Source organism: Myotis lucifugus, unplaced genomic scaffold (assembly GCF_000147115.1).
Source record: "Myotis lucifugus unplaced genomic scaffold, Myoluc2.0 scaffold_160, whole genome shotgun sequence".
Taxonomy (NCBI): Eukaryota; Metazoa; Chordata; class Mammalia; order Chiroptera; family Vespertilionidae; genus Myotis; species Myotis lucifugus.
The window spans coordinates 209,263-220,445 of NW_005871208.1; the positions used below are offsets into that span (position 1 = coordinate 209,263).

The 11,183-nt window shown below is 43.6% G+C and overlaps 2 protein-coding genes across 5 annotated transcripts in view; both read right to left on the reverse strand.

Annotated features, from left to right (window-relative positions):
- The window catches only part of BIN2 (bridging integrator 2), a 34,160-nt gene extending 31,819 nt beyond the window's left edge, over positions 1-2,341 (reverse strand). The window contains exon 1 of the mRNA XM_023759739.1: positions 2,264-2,341. The gene's annotated coding sequence lies outside the window, so the exon portion shown is untranslated. The remainder of the gene's footprint in view (positions 1-2,263) is intronic.
- Positions 2,342-4,945: 2,604 nt separating this feature from the next.
- The window catches only part of CELA1 (chymotrypsin like elastase family member 1), an 18,985-nt gene continuing 12,747 nt past the window's right edge, over positions 4,946-11,183 (reverse strand). For all 4 annotated transcript variants that reach the window (XM_023759683.1, XM_023759684.1, XM_023759682.1 and 1 more), the window contains 2 exons: positions 6,879-7,028; positions 4,946-5,098 (listed from right to left, as the gene is read on the reverse strand). In XM_023759683.1, coding sequence (XP_023615451.1) covers positions 5,081-5,098; positions 6,879-7,028 — 168 coding nt within the window. In that variant the 3' untranslated portion in view covers positions 4,946-5,080. The remainder of the gene's footprint in view (positions 5,099-6,878; positions 7,029-11,183) is intronic.

The following is an 11,183-nucleotide window of genomic DNA, read 5'->3' on the forward strand; positions in this document are numbered from 1 at the left end:
CCTGAGGCCTCAGACCACCTGAGATCACCAAGACCACCCGAGGGCCTCAGGACCTCCCTGAGGTTGCCCAAGACCACCCTGAGGCCACCCCAAGTCCACCCTGAAGCCCTCAGGATCCCCCCGAGGCCCCTCAGGACCACCCCAAGGTCACCCCAAGACCACCCTGAGGCCCCTCAGGACCACCTGAGGTCGCCCCAAGACCACCCGAGGCCACCCAAACTCCATTGCAGCGAGCCTGGGCCCATACAGCGGCCACCCTGAACCCTGAAGCCCTCCCTGCCGCCCAGCACAGGGATTTGTGGGGGGGGGCGTGGGGGAGTGAGGTGCGGCCCAGAGCAGCAGGTGAGGGGCCAGGTGGGGACTTGTGGAGCTCAGGGTAGAGGCTGGGCCTGTTGGGAAGAGGCCAGAAACTCGGCCGCCCTCAGGCAGTGCTCACTCAGGACCAACTTCAAAGATCTCCAGCCCTAAGGCCGAAGGTATGGGAGCACCAGCCCCCTGAACAGTTTTCCAACGGGGCCAATTAGCTACAACTACTGGCGCAGGAAAATAAGGAGGAAACAGTGGGGTGGGAAATATTGTGATTTTTCACTCAGCGAGAGTAGTTATTGTTTGGGAAAGCGCCTTTCATTTATACGGGTATGTATACTGGGTGGCCACGCAACATGTACTTCCTTCTGTCAGGTTACCTGTTTTAAAGATGGAAAGCCTCTATCAGAGGTTGGCTCTAAGGCTAGAACTGGTAGGGACAGAGTCCACACCTGAATTTGAAAGGGAGGAACAACTGAGGTAGAGACAGAAATGGAGGTGCTTAGGGAAGGAGAGGATCTTATTGAAAGAAGAATGAGGAGGAGCGTATGGAAGCCTGTGCTGGGGATGGAGAGCAAATCTTTGTAGCTTGATAAACTAGTACAATGTAACTAGAAGGAAGCAGAATGTGAAGACAGACACAGATTGTGAAAGTTGGGGTGGGACCGCTGCTTTTACAACGGTCGCTTCTCTATGTAGGTCTCCAACAGGAAGTTACTCTCTGACCTGTTGGAGGGGATAGCTGGAAATTAGGACACTAGATTTGGAGGAACCATTTACTCAAGGATTTTTCAGTGCAGATAAAATTCCCTTAAGGAAGGGAAGAGGGTCAAAATACCACTTCCTAAGGAATGGAGAGGGAAACTGGAGGCCTGGGACAAAATTAGAGGCCCTTGTCTATTGTTTTCCAAGGTCATTCCCCAAAGTGGATGTACTACTCTGAGGATCAGCCGTGTGACTGGCATTGCTGAGTGTTGGGAAGCCAAAGATGAATGAAAAACATTTGATCTTTAACCTCAGATGCTTCATGTCGACAGATGGAGAAAGGTTGGTAATCAGATGATCATAATGTTATGTTATATACTAGAGGCCTGGTGCACAAAATTCGTGCACTGGGGGAGAGGGGTGTCCCTCAGCCCAGCCTGCACCCTCTCCAATCTGGGACCCCTCAGGGGAAGTCTGACTGCTGGTTTAGGCCTGATCCCTTAAACCAGCAGTCAGACATCCCTCTCACAATCGGGGACTGCTGGCTTTCAACCGCTCGCCTGCGTGCCTGATCACTCCCTAACCACTCCCCTGCCAGCCCGATTGATGCCTAACTGTTCCCCTGCCAGCCTGATCACCCCCAACTGCCCTCCCTTGCCAGCCCGGTCGCCCCTAACTGCCCTCCCCTGCTGGCCTGGTCGCCCCTAACTGCCCTCCCCTGCCGGCCATCTTGTGGTGGCCATCTTTGACCACATGGGGGTGGCCATCTTGTGCGAGGGTGTGATGGTCAATTTGCCTTATTATATAGGATGTTATTCATTTATAGAACTAGAGCCAATATTTTCAGGTAATAGATCAATAGAATTCATTCTCAGTGTTAGTTGTGAGGATGGTCTAGAACAGCCGTGGGCAAACTACGGCCCGCGGGCCGGATCTGGCCCATTTGAAATGAATAAAACTAAAAAAAAGACCGTACCCTTTTATGTAATGATGTTTACTTTGAATTTATATTAGTTCACACAAACACTCCATCCATGCTTTTGTTCCGGCCCTCCGGTCCAGTTTAAGAACCCATTGTGGCCCTCGAGTCAAAAAGTTTGCCCACCCCTGGTCTAGAATGAAGAAAATGGAAGGACTTGATGTTGGATGGGGAGATGTGGGGGAGAAGCCCAGAGAATGGTGGTGTTGTGGGGACACCTGAGAGAAGATGGTGATGATAACAGGTGTGTCACTGGCAGAAAGAGGCCAATACCTGTGTCACTCTCAGGAATCTGCAGCATCCTCAGCAGTGCAGCCCAGCCACTGCCTCCCAAGAAACTCTCTTCAGTGCTAATCTCTCGGGAACTGAAATTGGTGGTCACCAAATCATGTAATATTAGAGCACAGACAATCTTTAGAAGTTAACTAGATAAAGAAGTTGAGTCACAGAAAGGGCTGGTGGCTTGCCCAAGGTTACCCATCCCTCAGTGTGGAACTGAGATTGGGGATATAAGCATCCTGATCCCAGCCCAGCTTCTTACAGTGTATACACTGTTCTGGAGGCCTCCGCTGACATAGTAGCCTACAAGTTCCAGGACCCGTCTTAGCCGTTTCTCCTGCTATAATGTTAACTACCCTGGTCCCTCTTGTCTGGTCCTCAGTAACTGCTATAGTAAGTGGCTTCTCAAAATGGGTGCCCCAAGGAAGCCCCGCAGTGAGGTTTGAGGAACTAGCTTCTGTGGGAAAGGGGAAGGAGGATTCTAGGAAAAACCATGAGAAGGACCAACACCACCCTGAGCCCCACAGTGCTCTTTCACTGAATATAAGGATTTTAAGCTGGTATATCAGCAGTATGCAGCTCTCTTCATTGTGGTTGGAATTAATGACACCAAGGATGAGATGGCGATTTATGAATTCACCCATAACTATGTGGAAATTTTAGATGAGTACTTCAGCCAAGTGAGTGAATTAGATATAATGTTTAATTTGGATAACATACACCTCATTTTGGATGAGAAGATATTAAATGGCTGCATTGTAGAAACAAATCGGGCAAGAATTCTTGCCCCTCTACCAATTCTTGATAAGATGTCAGAAAGTTGAATAATGGAAGGCTCTGCCAGGCATCATCGACATAGGAAATGAGAACATGAACATGGAATACCTCTCAACATCTGTAGCCCAAAAGAATCTAGGAAAGCGTACATTGCAAAATGGGGCATCCTGCCAAAGACATTTTAATCTTCATCCAAGGACATGCTTTCTATTTGTTTGAGGGAGGGAGGGAGAGAGAGAGAGAGAGAGAGAGAGAGAGAGAGAGAGAGAGAGAGAGAAACTATGATCTGTTACCTCCTACACGTGCCACGACCTGGGATCAAACCCGCAACCTAGGTATGGGCCCTTGCCAACTTTTGGTGTACAAAACAATGCTCCAACTAACTGAGCCACACCGGCCAGGGCCAACAACATTTTAAATATGTGTTTTTCACAGTTCCTAAATGGAAAACAAGACTGTATTTTAAAATATGATGTAGGAAAAAAACATTTTCTGTGAGAGATAAATTTTATTTTCTAACCATAAGCATGTCCCCCCCACTAGTTTAAATTTTGTTAAATAAAATTGTTAGTCTCTGCTTCCCTTTGCAAATTAAATTCAGGAATAGCAGCATGAGGTGGGAAGGAAGTGTGGCAGTTTTTTTATCAGCCAACAAAAACTTAAAATGACTTAAAAAAATAAAAGGTTGCTGCTTCTCTTCCTCTTAGCCTTCTCCTCTCAGCTTACTCTTCAATCTATGGTAGACCACTCTAACAGACTAAGCCCTGGCCAGGATGAGGCAAATTATCAGCTTCCCAGTTCTCTGTGGTTTATAGAACCCTGGGTCAGGTTGCCTATTTTAGTCTCGGCCTTGAAGTGCTAACTCATACTTAGTTTGAGGATATATATAATTTTTTTTGAGAAGCGCTTGTGAGCATTTAATGAACTTCTCTCTACTAGTATGTGGCTTAAAGCTACCGGAACCCCAACACCCTTAATCTTCTCCTCGACTCTTCTGCTGAAATAGATGGCCTTCATGATGACAGGCTGCTTTGGGAGCTTTCCCTTCCCCAGAACTTTGTAGTAGCCCGATCACACCACATCAGTGATAGGAACAGCTCCAGTCTTGTTTTTGGCAGCTTTTACCTACCTGTGTCTGCTCACTTACCAGGGTCCATAGTTTATCAAGGTTGACAGTTGGGCAGAAGCTCTGGTTCCTCTTTAAGTGGTAATTCCTCATATCAACTTTACCCTAGTAACCTGGGTGATAGTTGTCCAAGTTGATCCTGCAATGTTACAAGCCACCAGCATTACCTCAGCCTCCCAAGTGCTTCTGGTTCTTGCGGGTGTGGCTGTGGCCATGGCTCACGTGAGGCCTCTCCCTTTTTGTTCTGCCTCTTCCCCTTAAATCTTTATTTTCTTTGTTCAACATTTTCTTTTCTCCTTTTTTCTACTTTTTTACTTCCTAGTCTTTCTTTCTAATTTGCCACTTTCTTTGCTGGCATCTGACCTACCACCTAATCCTATACTCCTTTCTCTAGTGTATCCTTGTATGAAGTTGCCACCACCCAGAACCTTGGGGTGAGCACTTGTTCTAGCCACTGAAGGGGGAAACAAAAGAAGAAGGACCTGGAAGATCAGAACACATTTTGTCACTCAGGAACATTTAAAAGTACTCTGTGACTTTGTATATAGAAAACATGCATTGGAAGAAGGCAGATGGGTAGGTTAATGGATTGGTAGATCCTAAGATAATTTAAAAAGGATAATATAAAACCACTCCCACTTGGCTTAGTTTGTGAACTGATAGAGGTGGCAGCAAATGGAAGAACCAGCCCAGAAATGTGGTGAAATCCGACTTGGGACCTATAACTACATTTTTCTAGAGAGCTTAATTATAAATAAAAAGACACAGGTTGGTAATGTGTATGCAGTTTTATTTGCATTTCTGTATCTGGTTCAATAGTCTCCTAGAATGTTTTTTTCTTGATGACCTCAAGTCCTGCTGCGAATTAAAGAATTATCTTGGCATGGCTGTTGTACTCAGGAAGATGTTCAGTTGTTGGCAATGACCTGAAGGAAACGCAAGTTATATCCACAGTCAGTTATTTCTGCCTACATCCTTTTTTTTTCCTTCAGGGTTCCTAGTTGCATATGACCCTATACTGGGTTTATAGGGAGATAAGAGGTTGTAGGGCAGGAAGTATGTTGCAGCTGTGTCAAGACAATTCAATGTTATGGACATACTAGTGTCTCAGTGCACGGATTCATGCACATTGAAAGGAAATTAATTAGAAGAAATATTTTAAAATCGCTATTTGCCCTTTCTCTAATAGAAGTGTCAACCAAATTCACGATCGACAATGACAGATCAAAACACACATGTGTGATTGGCACCAGCGAGAGCTTTATATGTATCGCGCATGCGCAAGTCAACTTAGCCTTTTATATATAGAGAATAAACCTGCTTAATTAGACCTGCTTTCTGATTTAGCTAAACTTTTTACAGCCCAGTGAAGCACCCCAACTTCTCTTTCAGGTAATTGTCAGCAACACAGCAGTAAATAGCAACATGAAGCACATTATTATTGTAGATCATGCAGGGAGAACAAAGGGTAAAATATTTAACTGCAGCAGTGTTTGACTATATTCTGCACAGTGAGAAAACCTGAAGTCATTTTCAAGGTCCACCATTTCTTACTTCTTTTCAGTCGGGTCAAATTTCTAAACTCTCTAAATCTCCCTTTTCCGGGTAATGAAAAGAAAATAGGATTCTACCGAGTCTCCTATCTACCTACTCCAGGACTTCTGTGAGGATCAAATGAGATGAGGCATGTGAAAATGCTTCACAAACATTTGGTTAAAGTGTAAAATGTTTGCACCTGGCTATAAAGCAAGTCATGTTCCTGGGCTGAAAAAACTCCAAGAAGGTTAGTCACTAGGGAGAGGAAACTGAGTGTTGCTATGTGACATCATTACCCAGCACGTCTACAGCGACTGTTTCTGGGCCGCGGCTGTGGGCTGCATTTTGCACCATGGGGTCTCAGCAGTCTTGGCTGCGATTTGCTGGGGGTGTTGCTCCAGGGTGGTGGCAGGGACTGTGTCCCACTTGGGGAAGCTGAGTGTTGGTTTGTCAGTGCCAGGTCCATGTGCCGTTTATTTTTAAATAGCCAGTGCACATCATGGCAGCTCCAGCTCCTGCAGTGAGCATCTGCCCCCTGGTGGTCAGTGTGCATCATAGCTACCAGTCAGATGGACACTAGCCTTTTATATATATAGATATCCAGGATTTAGTGGCAAGGACAGACTTTGCAATGGTTGTGAGTTAATGTTCATACCACAAGACTCCAGAATGAGTTAGAAGGCTGCAAGGCACAGGTGAGATGGCTGTGAGGCTCTCCCAATAAGTCAGTATCAGTAGAGTCTCATCTAACTCTCAAAAATTGTTTAAAGTGGTAAAACCTCTTTCCAAAGGGTAGAGCAAATTCTCATAATGGGAGAGATTGTTAGTGCCTCTTCCCTTGCCCAGGAGAATGCAGGCTTTCTGAAGCTGTTTTTCTTTGACTTTAACTTAGGACAGCAGTGATAAATGCCTGGTTCAGATCTGTTGTTACCACCATCTTCCCCAAGCAGTAAACAATATGGTGAAGCCTGCTTAGTGGGTTTGTGAAGGGAAACTCAGGGTGGTATCATTATTGAGGGAAAGTGCACTATGGGGGGAAGGGAAAGGAGTAAACATATGAATGTGGTGAGGAAAATGATGGTTTCCCCTGCCCAACTTTTGCTCTCCAACCCAGCCAGTGCACAGGTCTCCAGGTGACCCTATTTCAACCCATTATTTGAGAGGACTCACGTTATTCATCCAAGAGATGTAAGCAGAGACCCGGGTGAAGACTGTGGGCTTCCTGGAGACATTACAGCCCTGGCTGGACACAAAGCTGGTCACTCCATGGACAGTATACTGACCATTCATCAAGCAGTGGAGGGGGCCTCCAGAATCACCCTGCAGAAATAAAAAGCAGAGTCCTGAAATCCAGATATTTTGATCTTTGGCCTTTGCTTTTGCTTACACCCTGCCCACCCCCATCTCTGTAAAATTCTGTACAGTTTTAAAACTCTAATTCAACTCCCCACTTGCTTCATAATCCCACAATCAAGATGAATCTCTTCTTCCTTTCTAAACGACCACAGTACTTCTTCCTTTCTTGCATTATTTATGTCATGTTCTGCCTTGCATTTTGGTTTCATAATTTGTTTCTACCTCCCACGCATAGCTAAGAGCTTGAGACAGGAGCAATGTTTTGATGATAATTTTCCTTTCTACATTGCTAACACAGAACTTTGAACAGCTACAAGTTTAATAGTTTTTTATTGACTTAAATTGAACCTGGGATGGGAGAAGTAGGGTGTTCTAATGATTTCTTTATCCCCAGCATTTAGACCAGGGGTGGGCAAACTTTTTGACTCAAGGGCCACAATGGATTCTTAAACTGGACCGGAGGGCCGGAACAAAAGCATGGATGGAGTGTTTGTGTGAACTAATATAAATTCAAAGTAAACATCATTACATAAAAGGGTACGGTCTTTTTTTTTTTTTTTAGCTTTATTCATTTCAAACGGGCCGGATCCGGCCCGCAGGCCGTAGTTTGCCCACGGCTGATTTAGACCAATGGGTCTAATTAGACTTAACATTTAAACACAGGATAGGTAGTCAATACATGTTAAACTAAACTGGGGTAAAGAGGAGAGAAATAATGTATTGGGTAGTGGTTACATGCTCAGACTTAGAATCAAGAACCTGGGCTTATAGCATATGACCTTGACATGCTTCTTCTTACGCAGTTCCAAGAATGCCAGTTCTATAATAACGGGCATAAAATTAGAAGGTATTTCTTGGGAGAATATGGCCAGCACAAGAGAACAGACCTAAAGATACTGTCATTGAAAGTCCCCCAATGAAATAGCTAGCCAGATCACCTGACAAAGTAGTTCACTATGGATAAACCCCACCTAAGATTCAGAGCTACCTATCTACTTCTTAACCACCCCACTCTAAAGTAAGAGCAGATGGTCAAGGATTTTACCAAACATTTGAAGAAAGCCTCTAATATAAAAATAAAGATCAAAGAAAGAGACAAAGGAATAAACAAACAAAAAATGAAGGCAACTAAGATTATGCAGGGAGAAGAAAACAAGCAATAAAACTATGATTAATATTGCATCTGTGATACAAGAACGGCATGCTGTTAACAGAACATTTAAAAATAAAAAGAGCCTTTGGAAATTATGAATATGATAGTAGAAATGAAATATTGGAAGTATTGGAAGATAAGGTAGGACAAACAAACAAAATATAGAGAAAATAAGAGGACCAGTTTAGGAGGTAAACTTATGAATAACAAATTCTAGAAAAAGAAAATAAAAATGGAGGGAGGACATATCAACAATACATGTTTTCAGAAACAAAGCTCTGGAGTTTCCAGAATGAAAAAAAGCTAGTAAGTGTCCCTCATGATGAATGCAAATAGACCCATACCAAGACACAGAACACTATGGACAAGAGAAGATAAAATAGGTCACTTACAAATTAATTGAGAGTATGGGGTTGAATTAGCAATAAGTTGAGTACATGTTATGCAAATAAAAAAGAATTATTATTTTCCAGGGAAAACAAAGTTATGCAGGAAATGAAAATTAATCCCAGAATACCTGGTTTGGTTGTGCATCGAATTTTACATAATTATAACAAACATTAAATGTTAATCTAATAAAAATTATTTTTGGAGTTTGAGGTGGTGATGGAAAAAGTTCATGCTTGGGGGCAAGTAAAAATGTGTAAAAGGAAGAGATATCCGCATCTCTCATAATGCCTGAACTGATAAATTAAGTACATTATAACTATATATATATTTAGAGAGGTATGGAAGTAGAAACCAAAAGTCAGCTGAAAAGAGTTGAAAGTAGTTCCTTTTAGGGAGCAAGAGCTCAAGGGGTAGAAGGAACACAATGACTATTCTCCATTATTAATCCTCATAGTTTTATTTGCCACCTTAAGCAATTGAATATGTATAGTTTCAATAAAAAACTAAAGCTAAAAAAAAAAAAAAAGAACTAGGGAAAGAGACCAAAAGTTCAAATCGGGGATTTGTTTTAAAAGGGACCTTAGCTGTACCCCACCTGAACTAATGTTTAGGCAAAGTAAATGTTTTGTTTAGATTATTGTACTCATAACAAACAAAACAATCTAAACCTCTTTTACCCAAATTCTAATAGGGATTTGAGAGTACTTCTGGGCTATAGGACAGGAAAGTAATTGAATTATATGTAATACAATTGTCTTATGCTAATTGATCTGAAAAGAAACAAAGGCTCTGGAGAGATGGAGGGCATGGCTGAGGATTAGGACAGAAGGAAGAGATTGACAAGAACTCAGTGGGAGTATGTGGATCGAAGTCAGAGAAGCTCAATGAATTCACTCTCAGGAAAGGGGTTGGGAACACAGAAGTCTGAAAACCTAGAAAGCACACTATTTGGAAAACTCCAGTGGGAAGGGACCCAAAGACATAATTATCTTAAAGAATTGTCTATTTGGAGTGGCAACCAGAAGAGAAGTACTCTAGTTTTTTCAGAATTCAAGACCCTGGGAGAGAAGAAATTTGGACACACAGAGAATACCACAGATGAGAAAAGACCATATGAGGACTCAGCAAGGTCACCATCTGATAGTTAAGGAGAAAGGCCCAAGAAGAAACCAAACCTGCTGACACCTTGATTGGACTCCCAGCCTCTAGAACTTACATTTCACTGACCTGACCTTAGTTTCTCACCTTGGGTAATTGTTGACCTCCAAGCAGCAGAAGACAATAACCCAGTTTTGACTAAAAGTCACAAGGTTAAGCCCCTGGCTAACCCCCTGGCCAACATCTTAAGTTATGTGTCAGTTCCTGAGCCCTAAAGCTGGGTGATCCCCTTGGCTACCTCTCTTTGAAACCGATTATGGACAATTGGACTCTTCAAAAATATCAATGTCATGAAAGACAAAAAATACAGTAAAATAAAAGTAAGGGACAATAAAGGAGACTAAAGAGATATTTCTATTATTTAAAAAATATTTCTATTATTTAAAAAACTAGAGGCCTGATGCATGAAATTTGTGCACGGGGTGCTGCGGGGGGTGGGGTGGGGGGTCCCTCAGCCCAGCCTGTGCCCTCTCGAAACTGGGACCCCTTGGGGGATGTCTGACTGCCTAAACCAGCCAATTGGGCCTAAACCAGCAGTCGGACATCCCTTTCACAATCCGGGACCCCTCGCTCCTAATTGCCCGTCTGCTCACTCCTAACCGCCTCCCTGCTCGCTCCTTGTGGCTTCTTAGCGCTGCCATGGAGGCAGGGAAGGCTCCAGCCACCACCACCATTGCGCTTGCCAGCTGTGAGCACAGCTTCTGGCTGAGCGGCGCTCCTGCTGTGGGAGCGCACTGACCACGAGGGGGCAGCTCCTGTGTTGAGCATTTGCCCCCTGGTGGTCAGTGCGCATCATAGCGACCAGTTGTTCTGGTCGGTCCACCTTAATGGTTGCTGGGCTTTTAAATATAGATAGAAAAATTTGAAAAAAGACCCTGGGAAATGAATTAACTCAAAAAGGTTAAACCTTAAGAGGTTATAGGTTAAGCTGGCTGAGGAGGACCTGAGAGGTTGTCTTAGTTTCCTTTTTTGCACCTCCTTGCATGTAAGGTTCCTAGGATACAGGACTCTTAAGTTTTAACACTGGAAAAGTCCTGAGAAAACTAGGATGATTTGGTCACCTTACTTCCATAGTACTAACTGCTCACAAAAAAAACAATCTTTTGCTTCTGTTATTTCAGCCAGCCTACCAGCCTCCTGCTGGCTCCTCTTCCTCCTTCACCTAGCTTGCACCTTGCATTTGATTTGCAGTCTTGCCTTTTGCCCCAGTAATGCAGAAAAACTTAGTCCTGGATTAATCCATTCTCTACAGCTGGATCTTTGAATGGTTATTATGTAATCTCTAACCTCAGCCTATCAGTAATATTTTGAAAGGCCAATCCTTCTCTCACTCACTTTAATTATTCAAGACCCATACAGTCCTTTCCTCTTCAGTTTCACATCCAGTCTGACGACCAGTACATGAGTAAATGGAAGCA